The 16,164-nt window shown below is 36.2% G+C and overlaps 1 protein-coding gene across 1 annotated transcript in view; it reads left to right on the top strand.

Moving 5' to 3' along the window:
- Nucleotides 1-1,164: 1,164 nt before the first annotated feature.
- MTPN (myotrophin) overlaps nt 1,165-16,164 on the top strand; it is a 49,531-nt gene continuing 34,531 nt past the window's right edge. The window contains exon 1 of the mRNA XM_025378515.1: nt 1,165-1,593. Coding sequence (XP_025234300.1) covers nt 1,522-1,593 — 72 coding nt within the window. The 5' untranslated portion in view covers nt 1,165-1,521. The remainder of the gene's footprint in view (nt 1,594-16,164) is intronic.

Raw genomic sequence — 16,164 nt, 5'->3', positions numbered from 1 at the left:
ACTATTGGGTATGTGGACTTGTGTTTCTAATTGTCAGGGAGTAAAATTAACAAAGAACAATCTAGATAGCTGTTAAAATTTGGAGGGATTTCTTTTGATTTGAAACCTATTTGCTGTTCTGATAGCAAAGAAAAAAAAAAAAACATTTCCGAACACTGTTGACATCCCCATTTTACACATGTGGAAAAATGAAGCAGAAGGGAGTTCAGTAACTTGTCCAAGATGACACAAAATTAGCAAGAAGTGGAGCCTGTATCACAAACTAAGCAATTTGACTCCAGAGTCTGTTTGGAACCCCTACACTGCATGGCAATGGTGATAAAGTAGCTTGGTTAATGTGTTTTTGTGGGTTACAAATAATAGATTATATATGAGTTATACAAACAGTAAGTTATATATGTATACATATTTCTAGTTCCAATAAGCTTTTATTGGATCTATGTTCATGTGCGCATGCCTGGATCATTAGGGTTGTGAGGAATAATTCAGGTGGTAGCTGTGCAGTATGGCATTACAACTAAACACTAGGAGAACAGAACTGACTTCACCAGAACAGTCCTGAAGTTTCAAACCATTAAAAACAGTAAATTTAAAAAACGCAAATTGTACTAGACAGTTTGATTTGTTCCGCTTTATGGCATCAAACTGAATTCCTAGTCCTGGACGTCATTTGCTGGTCAGGAAGATGAGTTAATTTTTTTTTTCCCCTGCCACACACTAAAGTTTTTCGCTCCGGAGAACATTATACACAGTGTTAACACGCTCCATTTACATTGTAGTTTTAAGTGTTTAAGATTTCCTGGAGGGCAGGAATAGCGTTATTCCACCGTTTTCAGCCCAGTAATACTGGATAATGGAGAGAGGGAGGATGAAAGGGAGGGAGGGGAGGGGAAAGGAAGGCAAGAAGGAAGGAATTCAAATCAAACACTCTTACTGTACATTTTTAGAAGCTGAGCAAGATGCCCTCCAAGATTATGTTTTTTAAAAAGTAAAGTTTTTTCCATTAATGGTGGTGCAGAAGCGACATAACCCCATCCAAACTACTCTCACTCTTCCTCCACTACTCCACTGTCTTGACCTCCCCTGGGTCCCCTTCACTCAGTCTCCCAGTCCCGCCCACTCCTCCACTCTGGACTCCCGGCAGCCTGTATACTGCGCATGCGCACTAGTGGCGCTCGCGGCGCGGACCCAGAAAGGGGCGTTCCGCGGAGGAGAAGAGGAAGAGGAAGTTGGGGGAGGGTCCTAGCGGGGAGTGAACCGGAAGTGTAAAGGTTCCTGCCTCTCCTCGGCCAGGCGGAACCTGCTCTGCTGGGCCCGGTGGCCGCAAAAGAACTTTCTTTCTCCCGCCCGAACGGTCGTCGCGGCCATCTGCCTCGCCCGCCTGGCAGCCTAACCTGCCTTCTCTTCTTCTCCTCTCCGGCTTCGCGCGGCCCTGCCTCCCTCTCGCCCGGCGGCATCCGCTTGCTGCTGCCACCGCCTCCTCATCTTCTGCCCGGCCAACCGGCCTGCCCCGCTGCAGTGATGTGCGACAAGGAGTTCATGTGGGCCCTGAAAAACGGAGACTTGGATGAGGTGAAAGACTATGTGGCGAAGGTAAGCGGGGTTGAGAAGAGTAGGCGAGAACACGGAGGTGGGCTAGAGATGTGGCTGAAGAAGCTCATGGGAGCTGGACTGCGGGGATGGGGGTGGGCGGGGGGGGAGAGACTTCCTGGGTGGAGGCGGCACCAAGGAGAGAGGGGCGTCTAGGGAGGAGCTAAACTGAAAGAAGGGTCCAGGTAACTTGGTAGCGTTCTGTGTCAGGTAAGTGCTGTGTTAATACAGTCAGGCTCTACCTGACTTCTTGGCCTCTTGGGGGAGGGGAGGAATGGTGTCTGGCTCATCCAGAGTTTCTTCTGCGCACTGATCATTTGAGTTTGGCCCTCTTCTACACCAAAGTTTGAACCTTTCTTTGAATGAGGTCATTCTCCATCTTGGACTTACCTATTACTAAATGAAGTAATCTAAGTAATTAGGAACAGTGGAACTTTTTTTTTTAACGCTGGGCCTGGTGTGAAGTTAAAGAATTCATTGACCGTGAAAAGAGTACCGAAAATAGCAATAGTTAAAATTCTGAAACTGGGTATCACTTCACTGTGGTGTCTTAACTTTGGGTGTGGCCTTTTTCCTTTCACCCACCACAACAAATGCATATTTGCTTCAAGTGGTAAGGTTGTCAGCTGGCATCTGGGAATGTTTGAGATGTCTGAATAGTTTTTAAACAAGCATGTTAACTTCAGTTATTCCATTCTTCTCCCTGATTTCACCTGAAATGCTTGCATATGTAGTAAATAGCAATGCAGTTTAGTGGCAGTGTATTTGGGGGGTAAAATCATGATGAAGAAAGCCAAAGTCAAACCTCAGCCCCAAATATAAAACTGCATCCACATTGTGGCAGAGTGGGAAACTTGAAATTCCAAGCTAGTCTGCCTTTCCATCCTGAAACTGTGCCTTTGTAATTATGAGAGAACTTAACATGTGATTTTAATTTAGTGATATCTAAAAAGAATTTTCCAAAGCAAGGATAATTTTATGACAACCACGGATGGCATCTTGCTCACCTTCTAAAAGTGTGAGAACCCAGTCTAGATTTTAATTCTTCAAAGAATACGACCTGACCTGGGTTTTTGCTTCAGAGACTGTGTTAGGAAGCAAGTAACCAGAAGCAGTTTCTTTAAACTTACAGGATTGTGTAGGGCAAACTGCTGATGGTTTTTGCTTTATTTAATGCCGTTACAATTTAGACTTTCTGGATACTGCTTACCTGCTTAGTTATTTGCAGTGGAGTTTTAGGACAGGCTATCTTCTAGATACTGCCTTCTCATCTGGTAGCCGACTGAAACTTGACTTAATTGGCTATTTCAATAAAAAGCTAAAAAGAAGAAATTATTTGGTACACTTACCAGTGGTGGGACACTGCAATACTCTGGAAGTGAGTGGACTTTTGTTTTCCTGTCATGGTGGAACCTAGGTTGTTTGATATACTTGAAATACAAAAATTGATTAAGTACTAACTGAACTTACAGCTACCAAAATAACACAATGTATTTAGTGTTTTCCTGACACGTTATTTTATGTCATCCTTGTGAATATTGTGAAGTAAGTTCTATTATTGGTCCCATTTTACAGATTACTGAGATGCAGGATACTTAAGAAAAGTTATGGAGATGGTATAGTGTGAAGTGAGAACTAAACTGCTGACTCCAAAACTGAAACTCTTTAACTGCTCCATGCACTCTCTCTCAGTCTAAGATCTAATTGTGAAAGCATATCATACGAAGATTTCTAGTAGGACATTCCCAAGGTCCACATTCAGGCAGGTAAATTGTGCCCAAAGAATTGTCAACTACACAAAAAAAGTTTATAAGAAAATATGTGCCAATAAAGATGGATTAATTTATTTCCAATTAGTTTTATAATTAAGTTAGGTTATCATGTTCAATTTGATTATTTTCCCTATATTACTACCATAGCCTGTCCTTCATTAATATAAAAAAATGTGCATAAGAGGGAGGGTTGACATTCAGAAAAAGCGAAAGGAAGTATTGAAAGTTGGACTCTGAAAAGATATGACTGTAACTGTAATGTAATCTGATGTACAGAGCATTGAGCTTTATCCTTTCTTAGTTTTGAAGATTTCATAAAGTATCTTTCAATTCATTAATGAGAAATAGTAACAAGCACTGAAGTTTGTACTGACTCAGCTCCCTTATGGTGCCTATTTATACTTCCAGGTCCTTATTACAGTTTCCTCTGCCCCACAGCTGTCTTCCCTGCTTCTTTATTGACTCACCTTTTTCATCTACCAATTTGTGAACACTCACTTTTTGAGTTTCTGTAACGTGCATCTATCTGAGTAGGTATGTACAAAGAAAATACTGAAGAAACACTTAGGTCTGTGTAGTCATCATTCTCAGGGGTGAGAGTCTATTTAAAAATCTCTCCTCAACATTCCTGTGAAGAGCTTTCATATTGTTAACATAAGAATCTACCTGTAAGAGTAAGAGAAGCATTTTAGTATGGCCCTCCTCCTTCTCTCTCTGTCTTTTTTTTTGGAAATAGGGTTTTTTTGTTTTTGTTTTTTTGGAGACAGGGTCTTTGCTTTGTCGCCCAAGCTAGAGTGCAGTGTTATGATCATAGCTCACTGTAACTTCAGACTTGGGCTCAAGTGGTCCTCCTGCCTCAGCCTCCTGAGCAGCTGGGACCATAGGTGTGCACCACAACACCCAGCAAATTTTATTTTTTGTAGAGATTGGATCTTACTTTGTTGCACAAGCTGGTCTCAAACTCCTAGTCTAAAGCGATCTTCTGGCCTCTGCCTCCTGAAGTACTGGGATTACAGGTGTGAATCACTGGGCCCAGCCCCTTTTTCCTTTATAAATTAGTATTTTTAAAAATCAATAATTACATTTTTCTACCTGCTTCTGACTTCTCTTGAAATTTGAACTGTGAATATCCCTAAATCATTAGTTTTAGGTGAGTTCTTGAACTTAGAAAAGTCAGTTCACAGTTCCCAAACCACTGAAAATTGTGTTTTGAAATGGAAAAGACAGTATTTAGAGAAAAATTTAGATTACTACATTAAATGTTCATTTATAACTTTAAGTCAATACCTAAAGCAATTTTAAAGTCTTTCAGCACTATATTTGGCTTCTTGACTGACTTAAGGACCACATTTAGTTAATTCATTCATTTTTACTGGGCATCTTTCAGGTCTTAAACACTTTAGTAGTCTCGGGATGATAGTAAAGAAGTTGGGCACAATTTTCGGGAAACATAAACATCTATATTTAGCAGACCTACGTGAAAAAAAAATCAGGCTTTTATAGTAGTATGCAAATTATAAATAACGTCTCATTTTCATAAAATTCTGTTGTCCAACTGGAAAACAAGGGAAAGTCAGAAAATAAGGTATTCATGAGCAGCTATAAGAGATATTCATAGCCCCATTTTTGATCTGGATGTTTGTTTTGGGTGACATTATTTTTGACTTTGTCCTACATTTCTGCCTTTATGTTCTCCTGTTGGAGTTAATTCTAGTCTTACCTGAGTTTCAGACTGCATAAGCTCTGGTCAGACAAATTCCAAATTGAGCTGTTTTCCTCTCAAAAACTGTTTTTATTCCTATTGTGTCTCCATTTTGACTAATGGCATCATGACCCAACCATTTTCCCAAACTGGAAACTGGGAAATTTTCCTAGATTTCTGAGGGTTACCAAGACTACCTTCTTAGTCTCCCTCATCCATTCCTCACTCTCCTTTCTTCTTCTCACTACTTTAGATCAGTTACTGCTTCTTTCCAACCTGGACTATATTTTCTTTCTTGATTATTTTCTTATAGTCAAGAAAAATATAGTCCAGGCTGGAAAGAAGCAGGAAAAATTGACCCCTTCCTGGTCAGTTTACACAGTGTAGGTGGAGGGATCTCTTTATAACATGAATGTAAGCATGCAGTCTTTTTCAGCCAGTCTCCTTCACTGCCCTTAAAATACTAATACTTCTGTGATTTCTCATTGCTTATTTTAAAAGGGCCAATTCCTGCTTGGTTTGGTGTACTAGACCACTATTATCTCATCTGGGCTTGCTTTTCTACACTTGCCTCTCTGTAAGCACTCTGCTCCAGATCCTACCATCCTGTTTCTTCTTTGTAGATCTTTTCATGTGTTCTTTCAACCTCCTTGACCAAGTCTGCTCACCTCAGTCCCTAACCCCCAACCTGGTAAACTCCTGTTTACCCTCCTAGGGTAAGTATCACCTCTTCCGGAAAAACATTTTGACTTCACATAGAGTGCTGCTGCTTTTACTGTTTTGCTCATCAGATTGCTGTGATTTTGTTTACATCTGTCTTCATTAGGCTCTGAACTCCTGGAGGGTAGATAATATATTCTTTTTCATCTTTCTGTCTCCAGCATAGCGCCAAGGAATTTCACCCATTAAAAGCATGTTTCTAGTAAGAAATTCATTTTATTCTTAACTTAGCAATAATTTCAACATACTTCTTTAATTACAGAATAATAATTACCATTGACTGGATGACTTACATTGTCAGGTACTAGAAAGCACTCTGCAAGATGTTTTAGCTAAGTTTTTATTTGCTTCTTACCACAGTGTTTCAGTATAGGTAATAATCTCATTTTAAGGATGAAGAACCTGAGGCTTAGAGAACTGAAGTAACTTGACAGGGTCACAAATTAAGTAGCATAACTGGAGTTTCAACCTAGAACTGTCTGAATCTACAGGCTCTGTGTGTGTGTGTATTTATAACCAGATCAGTTTGCTTTAAAATGGTTGTTTTTAGCTAACAGCACTTCGGAATTAAGAAAATGAGCAAGAGGCTTGTAAGAAGTAGGCACAACTAATTAGCTCTGACTGTGAATGAAGACAAAAATGGCGACCATATTTTAAAAATTGTAAATGTAACAATTCAGAAATAATTAGCATAGAGACAAACATCTCTGTAAACTTAAACTCTCATCAGAGACTGTCATCACTCAAGACGTGTCCATAAGAGTGACTGATAGCCTGCAGAATGTTTTTTTGTATTTATAGTCACATATAATCTTACCTTATAATTTATGTTCCTAATTGTGATCCTACACAGTCCAGAAAAGGTTAAATTTTGTTTGCCTTTTTAGAAAGAAAAATAACTAAATTATTGAGATTTATATTCATAATTATTTAAATAATACCAGTAACACTTTGAAAAAAGTGTGTTTATAAAATTTTATGTATTTGAGGATTGTGATGCAGTATACAGGTATTTCATTTACTTATCAACAGTAAGCCATGAGCATTATTAACAATGTTAACCCTATTTTAGAGATTTTAGAGGCAGAGATTAAATAACTTGCTCAAGATCATAAAGTTCTTAAGTGGTAAAGCTGAGATTTGAACTCACTTCCTTGGGTTCTGAAGGAGTTTCAAAGCCCCATGCTGTTAACTACTTCAGCATACCCTTGACCTTCATTTCTCAATAAGGCCAGATAACTAGGGAAGTACTATGATATGGAGTAAATAGTAAAGATAAACAATCACAGCAGGATGGTAATTATACATTGAGACTACTAAAAGGTGAGCTTTGTGGTGGATTTTGAAGATCCAACGCCCTTACAGGTGAGTGCTTGTGAGTTGCCTCATAAATAGCCCCTTATAATCTTCAGCAGGTCTAATAGATGTACTCTCTTGTTTACAAGTACTTCTGTTTCACTTGCTGTGAAATAGAAGCCTGGTCTCTAACTTCCCTTTCTCTGTGGTTTCCTTTCCCTCCAGCCTCCATTCTAATTACATCTGCCATTGACACTCTAATAGACTTGAAAAGCAACAATTGTGCACCATGTGAAAGGATAGAATCTCTTGAACCTGAGAAAGATATCAGTTCTAATCTTTAGAAATTGTAAGAGTTATTGAGATCACTTTTCACTTTCCTAATAAAATAGCCAGTTTAAAAGAGGCCCTGATTCAATCTACTTCGCATTTATTGGTTTTAGGCAGCTTCCTTTTTTTCTTCTTCTTTAAATTATTAGTTTGTTTCTTATAAAAATATATCACTATGTGTTGCCCTTTCTACGGAAGGGCTGGTGACCCATTCAGAAAGCATATATCAGCTTGTATGAGACACAAGTGTCCTCAGTAGACAGAGAAACTTTAGTATAGATTCTTTTCTAATTATTAATGATTTTAGTCTTTTTAAAAAATATATAAAATAGAGGAAGATCTTTTTTTACATTGGAACATATATGTTCATTCAGATGTACAGAGGCTATATAGAGTGTTTTGGTTTGAGATTCTAAGCATTGTCCTTTTATTAGCACAGATAATTAAAATTGTAATGAATTAAAGCTGATTTAAATTATGAAACTATTATGTGCTTGTTATTTTAAAAAGCAAAGCTGTATTGAATAAAGTAAAATATCCCATTGACTATTATTCCTATGTGGTTCCTCTCTTTAAAATATAAAATTGATTAGGTGTTTTTAAAACAGAAAAGAATAAAGAAGACAAAAATTGGCCAAAATTTTACTATTTAGATAACTCCTAACTTTTAAAAAGTAAAATTAAATTAATTCAGGTATGGATTTTAAAATGCCACAGTTAGGACTGAAAGGTAAAGGTCTCCCCTCCCCAGTGCCTGTGAACAAATCAGCCATTCTTAACAGGTCCATGTAATTAATTTCAGAAAAACATTGAAAATTTACTTACTCATCTGTTTTTCCCACTTAAAAAGCTCTGTAAACACTTCTGCACTTTGCTTTCCACATTGAAGTGTATTTATTCTTCCCTTTTTAAATGGTGAGTAGTATTCCATTTTCTGGATGTTCATTTAACTATTCCTGTATGATAAACATTTTGTTTCCAGTGAATCTTTGCAATTAAACAGGATTATAGTGATCACCTTTGTACATATACCTTGACAACTCTGGAGACTGTATCTGCATGACTCTCTTCATGAGTTTCATCAGCTTAGGCACACATTGGCAGACATGAGACTGATGGTCCCCTCACACCATCAACAGCACTGAGCATCATCAGACTTTTTAGATTTTGCCATTTGGATAGGTGAAAAATGATTGTTTATGTATTTTGTTTATTTTTCTTTCAGTTGGACTGTTTCTTATTGGTTTGTATAAACTCTATAAATTAGGGAAATCAGTTTTTTATCATGTTTTGCAAATACTGTTCCCAGTTAGTCTCTTGACTTCATTTATTTTCTTGTTCTACAATGGTCTTTTACTTTTTGTGGGGTTAAATGTATCGCTTTTTTTCTCTCATTTGTGACTTGGATTTTGTATCCTGTTTACAAAGACCTATTCTCCTCTGTAAAATTATAAATAAATTAGCTCTTCTGGAACTTCATTTTTTCTTCCATTTTATACATTTGACCTTTCCATTATTTATTTTGAAGTAAGGCATGAAATAAGTATATAGTTTTTTTTTTTTTTTGACAGTTCTCATACCATTTATTATTATAGTTCCTCTTTACTAATAATTTGAACCATCATCTTTATCATAAACAGATTTCTTGCTCTTTTTCTATCTGTACCAAACTGATTTAATGATGTGCAGTTTCAAAGTATGTTTTAGTATCTCCCTCTCACATTTCTCTTTAGGATTTTTGCAGGTGATTCGTTACAATTTTTTTTTTCCCATAATCTCAAGAAAAATAGGATGATTTGAACCTACCTAAAACTTAACCTGTATCTTTTAATAAGCATTAAGCATTTTTTTTTTTTCTGGAATGCTGAGATCATGTGATCTGTGGAACATAATACTTTAACTTTTAATTCTTTATGAATCATCTTAGGATAGGAGGTTGTCATGCACTGTGAGACTATGCCATGTCAAAGATTTGAAACAGAAGAAGTGTGTTTAGATAATCAAATCACAGCAAAGTTGGTAATTAAAGTTACTTTATGGTATTACATCAAAGGCCACCTTGTAATAAGAAAAATGACTGAAAGTAATTTTTTTGCAGCTATATCTTTACTAAATAATTCTGATAAGCTTAGAAGCTTGATTTTTTTTTTTCAGTCCGCAGAAAATTACCATTGTAAAAAGGAGCTGTGATTACTGAAAGGAAAGAAACTAAAATGTAAGAAGCTGACCCAAGAAAGTGAAGGGCAAAGAGCCATATTTACCTTAAAGTTTCAGAGGCCCCAGGCAATAATTAATATGTATAAGTGTAACCTTGAGCTTCACGGAAAGTTTAAACTTGGTTACCTTTCCCTTATTTACAAAGTCAGAGACATGTATAACATATTTTAGGAAGATTTCAATTTGACATATAAAAAATAATGAGCATTTTGATACTTAGGCCTAAAGTAAGTATCTGAAAAATGTAGATAATAAAAAAAAAATTGTAGGCCAGGCATGATGAATCATGTCTGTAATCCCAACATTTTGGGAGGCTAAGGCAGGAGGATCTATCATTTGAGCCCAGGAGTTCAAGACCAGCCCGGGCAACATAGCAAGACTTCCATCTCAACAACAAAAAAATTATAGGTAGTAAACACTAAACATAGTACAGTAGATGCTCATTATGGCGCTGTCCTTTAGGGATTTGGAATTGCATTATTGGTGAAACCATAGCATAGAAGCTAAATGTGTTGGCTTTGGAATTAGATCTTCCAGGTCTGACCTTCTTACTAACTAGACACTTTGGGTGAATTAAGCACTCAGAGCTTGAGTTTCTTCAATTGGTGAAAATGGGAATGATTGTAATGCCTACATAAGAAGTGTAAACTGTGTACCATTGTGCCTGACATATGGTAAGTGCTAGTAAATGTTAGCTGTTGTTACTAATCAGCATCCTCATAAATTTGTTTAGAAGCAAGATTACTTACAGAGCAACTAGTCCAGCTCCCTTATTTTATAGGTAAGGAAAAATTAGGTGTGAAAGCCCTTGACCAGTATCATACTGCTAATTGAGATTGAAATTTAAACGCAGTTTTCCTGAACTTGGATGAGGGTGGGTTGGTTGGTTGGTTGGTTCGTTTTCCACTACACCATTGTGTTTCCTAATGAAGTCATCTTATGCTAGATGTTACCTTTAATAAATTATTCTTTTTCGTCCTACTACATCTGCTTGGCAAATTTCTTCTTATTCTTGAAGTTTTATATTCAGGTCTATTTTGTTCTGCATAACTTTCCCTGACTGCTTGTGCAATTTATCATTTCTTGGTGACATCTAATGTAGAACTTGCTTGTTGTGTTTATGTTCTGTTGTAGTTTCTTAAATTTGAGAGCTTATGGGCTTCTGGCTTGACTAACAAGTTATTAGACTTGAATTTGAAAAACAGTGGCTTAATAAACTTAAATCTTGTTCTGTGCGGTATGTCTTTAATTTTTAAACTGCTAAAATGAGTTTCGTCTTAATGACTGGTTAAGAAAAAACCAAGGTACATTTATAAATATGGATCAGTTATTACCATTTAGTCACTTAAATAGTGCCTCACAAACTTGAGAATTCAGAGGCTCTTCTCCACCGCCCCCTCCAGCCCCCTAAAAAAATGTCTGCAGATCCTTAAGCTACGGTGCTTATATTGGGGCATTTTTCTGTTGACAGGGGTCACAGCACTGGAAGCTTCTTCCTGTGCTTGAGGAGTTCCCTACTTACATAGTATGAATCTTGATCAAAGGCAAGGTCTGGTGCTCACCACAACAAAAGCCAAAAAGGGCAAATAAATTGCTTTCTCTTGCCCACACAGGAAAAGAGCTCATAACCCAAACATGACTAATGGGATGCATCTATCCAGAGCTGATACAAATGCTCAGGCACAATAAAAGATGTAGTGGCAACAGTAAAACACCACTTTCCGAAAACAGCAGAGGTCGTGATGTGCCACTTGTAGCATCTCTTCTGTGCCCAGGTGGTTCTTGTGACAGATTTTGATTTCACAGATAGTCCCAGACTTAACTTTTTTTTTTTTTGACATTACAATGATGCAAAAGTGATACACATTCAGTAGAAACTGTACTTCAGATTTTGAATTTTGATCTTTCAGAATCAAAGCTTTCAAAGTCAAAATCATATCATTGCTTAGGGATATGCATTATGGTACTCTCATGGTCCAGGGAGCCGCAGCTCCCAGTCAGGCACTCAATCATGAGGGTAAATAACTGGTACTCTGCTGTGTATTGTAATGCCAGCTGTTTTTGACCAATGGTAGTGTTCTGAGCACATTCAAGGCGGGCTAGGCTAAGCTCTGATGGCAGTTTAGGTGTATTAAATGCATTTTCAATGTAACCCAATCATAAGTAGAGGAGCACTTGTATTTCTTGCTTTTAAGCATCCTTGTTTTCTGTCCATTTACTGAGTTTTGTTCTTCAGTCCTCCTCGCAGTTCTGGGAGCTACTTTTAATATCTGTTAATGTATTACATATCTATTAATCAGTCTAATTTAGTTTCTGTTGCTTGAAATTAAGAACCCTATACTAATTTTTACCTATTTATCTCACCTCATATGCTGTGGGTTTGTTGAAGATAGCAATTATCTTTGTATCCTCAATAGTTATCACATTGCCTGTTATCTGCGATACAGTTTGTTACATTTGTATTTAATTGGTATTTGCAGAAACTATCCCTTCCTTTGTTTTCAAAGTTGGTTTACCATACACTGCTTTGTATGTTAACAGATGTTGTTAGTGTGAATGACGTTCTTTCATTTCCTCTCTTAGAAATAGTTCTAAATTTTCAAGCTCTTTGTTGTTTTAAACCCAATGAACTTTGTCCAACTTTCCACACTGTTGTAGTGACAGCAGTTGTATTAGTATAACAGCAACTTCCACATGTAACCTCTCATGACTATCATTTTAGAATTTCAGTTAAGAATTTTTAACACTATACAGTCTCACTAAAAGTAAAGATAGTTTTGTGCATGCTTCCTTGTGAAAAATAAGAATCATCCGTGCTTTTTACCTTGGTATTAAGAAACAAATGTTAAAACCTATGCTTAATACCACATTACTTAGAACAGTATAAAAGCATATGGACCCTAAAACTAAGTCCTTAGAAAACATTTATTATTATTTATTATTTTCAAGTTCTCTATAAGAGATACTACACTTTCATTTTGGATTTCAGTAGACCTGGGCTTGATTCCCAGCTCTGTCCACTTACTAACCTTGACCATGTTATTCAATTTCATCAAACCTCAGCTTTGTATCTGTAAATAGGGATTGTGATAATAATTCATGTTGTGTCCAAGTTTTAAAAGATAATGTAAATGTAAAATTTGCAAAGCATTGCTTAATACACTGAAATTCTGTAGTATGTATTTGCTGTTTGTATTATTGTCTGTATAGATCTCAGAGGAGGGTTAGAGAGGCCAATGCTTAATAGCAGGAGTTGGCAGACATGTTTTGTAAAGGGGCAGCTAGTAAATATTTTAGGCCTTGGCAGTCACACAATCTCTATCATAACTATTCATCTCTGGTGTTGTGCAAAAGCAATCATAGATGATATGTCAACAAATGAGTCTGTCTGAGTTCCAATAAAACTTTATTTACAGAAACAGCATGCTGACTTTGACCCGTGAGCCATAGGGTGCACACCTCTACATAACATTGAAGTTAGTAAAACTACTTTGTCTACTATAAGTTGCACTTTATTCTCAAGTTTTTGAGATATAAAAAAATTAAAATGTATAATATAAAACTTATTTTGGGGGTCAGCATTTCCAAAAACATTATTCAGAAATCTTTATGATTGAAAGATGTTGGACTGGAAAAGCAAGGCATGGAAAGCTGCTTGTGGATAGATAGAAGAGAGAGGGAGTTTGAATGAAATTCTCTAAAAGAAAAAGCACAGAATTTTTATACTAAATTTGAACCTTAGGCAAGAGGCCTAGATTTCTGAAAACGAGGAATCATTACTGTAATATACAAACAGGAACTAATTTAGAGTCTTAAACTGAAAGTAGATTCTGCAAAATCTTTTCAGCTGCATGAGATCACCCTTCACCAAAAACGTTCCAGAATTTTCTTCCTAGCCCTAGTGTGAGTCCCATGCCTGGCTTGATTTCCAACTCCAGAAGTGAAAGAGAAGGCTAGTTAGCAGTTTTCACTGGTTCATTCATAATTCATGCAGCAAATACCATTTGAGCACCTACAGTGTTAGCCACTCAGATGAGTTTTCTTTGGTAGGTTTAGTTAAAAGGGTTAGAGAACAAGCAGCAGGTAAGATGGTTGTATGGATTCTAAATACATTATTTCCCTTATTTAATACATGAAATGTGGATAAAACTTAGAAAGCAGCTATAAAGTTTGTTAAGATAAAGTTATATTTGGTTCCTTTCTCCTCTCTTCTTTCCTTCCCATCCAACTGTGGAGCCATGAATTAGAATCTTATAAATGAAGGTACTTTGTGGTTGTCAGTCTTGTTTCCAAATTGACATACTACCATAATGTTTTAAATGGATTTTCTTAATTTTGATAGTCTTTATATAAACACGTGTGTTTTGTTATTAAAATTTTAATTTCCCACAAGTAAGCTTTTAGAAAATACTTCACCATTTTCAGTTAGAAAATGTCTAAGTGTAATTAATTGCTTCTAAACCTTCCAAAGAAGAAAAATTGTGTGTATTTAATAGTAAATCAGCTGAAAACTAAAACTAAAATTTCTATAATTTGAATGACTGAAGTAGTCATTTTTGAAAGAAAAAAATGCCTAAGTTGAAGGTTGCAAGTAAATGTATAGATGGGATAACAATACATAGCAAATGTATTGTTACTCATTATTTAAAATGAGTTCATATTTATATCATTGAAAGTTTGATGCATTTGGGAGGATGACATCAGCAAGAGAAAGTTCATTTGGTGTGACGTTAACATTTCAGAATACGTCAAGTAAGAGCAGGTTGATGTTATAACTTTGTCCTTTCAGACTTTCTTTCTTTCTCTATTGTGCCATCTATCTGTTTTTCTGTATTGTAAAGTTCCAAATAAAGTATTAATGTGTTGTCACCTTTCTTGTTTGCTTTGCCCCCTCAGTGGTAGATTTTACATATAAACCCATTGCTGTGTTGTAATTTATAATTGTGGTATTGTTTGACACACTGATATCAGTCCCCGGTACAGTAATATGTGATTCTTTTTTTCAAAGTTATATCCTAAATAAGGACGTTTAACCTGGGGGATTGGGTAGGGAGGAGGACAGAGAGAATTAGGAAAGGAGGGACTATATTATAACATTCATCTCAAATGGATCTGTCATTTTTATTAAACACTGCAGTCTTAAGGAATTCTGAATTCCCAGTGGGGAAGAATAATACTTAACTGTAATTGAAATTATTGGGGACTTCGACTCAACTATATAGAATTTTGTAAATTTAATACTTTTGCTGCTTTCTATTGTCAAGTGTCCAATATTTAATTTACATGCTGTGGTACAAAGTGGTTACACATATGCTAATTTAGTCTACTGTTTGTTAGGTAGCTTTTGGGACACTGATCTCTTGTGACAGTACGGTATGTACCTATGCCTTGGAACTCAGTGGCAGCAATGCAGCAATGTGTACATGTGTACATACCTTACAGATCAAAGGAAGAGTATTGTTTCTTTTCACCTGAAGAAAGGCCTAAAAAACATTCTGTGTAGGAGTCGGCCATTTCACTTAGAAATAGCATAAAGAGTACTATTTCATTGTAGTGTTTATTATTCAAATAAACCTAATGCTATATAATAGAGGCCTGTAAGAAGTACTAGTCTAGTGAATAATCCCCACCAAGCCACACTGTGGAGGAGCATGAAAAGATTTTGCTGTTGAAGAGAAAATCTGAAACTGTTAAAAGCATACCACTTATTTGTTAATATGTTTGTGTTTCATTTTAAAACTAGGAGAGTAAGGGAGAAAAAAATTGAAAAAAGGTGGGAAAAATCGAGTGAACAGTGGCAGTCTTTTAAAAACCATGTAATTTCATATTAATTTAACCGCCTCCAGATTGGTTTTTCACAGATTTGGTTCTGTCCATAAGTAATATTCTTGCCATTAATAGAATACTTTAGTATTTTAACCTTTATTTTCAAAATGGTCTGCAATTCTAGTATTGAGTTCTTTGCTCCATCAGTAATTTAGAAGATTTAGTATTGGTTGGGTTCTGTGTGTTTTGTGTGTTATTTTTGTTCATTCATTTGGGGTTTTTTTCTTATGTTTACTTTGTGCTAAAGCTTTTGGTATTAATTTTGCTTTATTGCATTAGGATTAGATAATGGGTTCTATAAGGTTTTAGACTTTGGAATGTACTGAAGTTTTCTTTGTTCTGTTAGAATTATATTTTATTAATATTCAGTGAAATAATAACGTACAATTTCCATAGAGCACAAAGTTAATATACATTAACAGTCTCATTAATTATTAATCATGCCTGCTATGTCCTTACCTGCCAAAGACTGAGATGATTATCATAGTCTCTCTGTGCAGTGCTACTTTTGTCAGTTGTTTTCTTGGCGTTCTTCAGACAATTCATAACTAGCTTCACATTTTTTAAATGTAAAATGAACACCTTTTCCATTTACTTTTTTTGCTTTGATTCTACTTTATCATGTACTAATACTACTCTTCCTAGCTTTTTAGATTTATGTGCCGTGTGTGTGTGTGTGTGTGTGTGTGTGTGTGTGTGTGTGTGTGTATA

The sequence above is a fragment of the Theropithecus gelada genome, chromosome 3 (genome assembly GCF_003255815.1).
Source record: "Theropithecus gelada isolate Dixy chromosome 3, Tgel_1.0, whole genome shotgun sequence".
In the NCBI taxonomy this organism is placed as follows: Eukaryota; Metazoa; Chordata; class Mammalia; order Primates; family Cercopithecidae; genus Theropithecus; species Theropithecus gelada.
The sequence above is the reverse complement of the archived record's forward strand: the minus strand, read 5'-3'. Positions and strand labels throughout refer to the sequence as shown.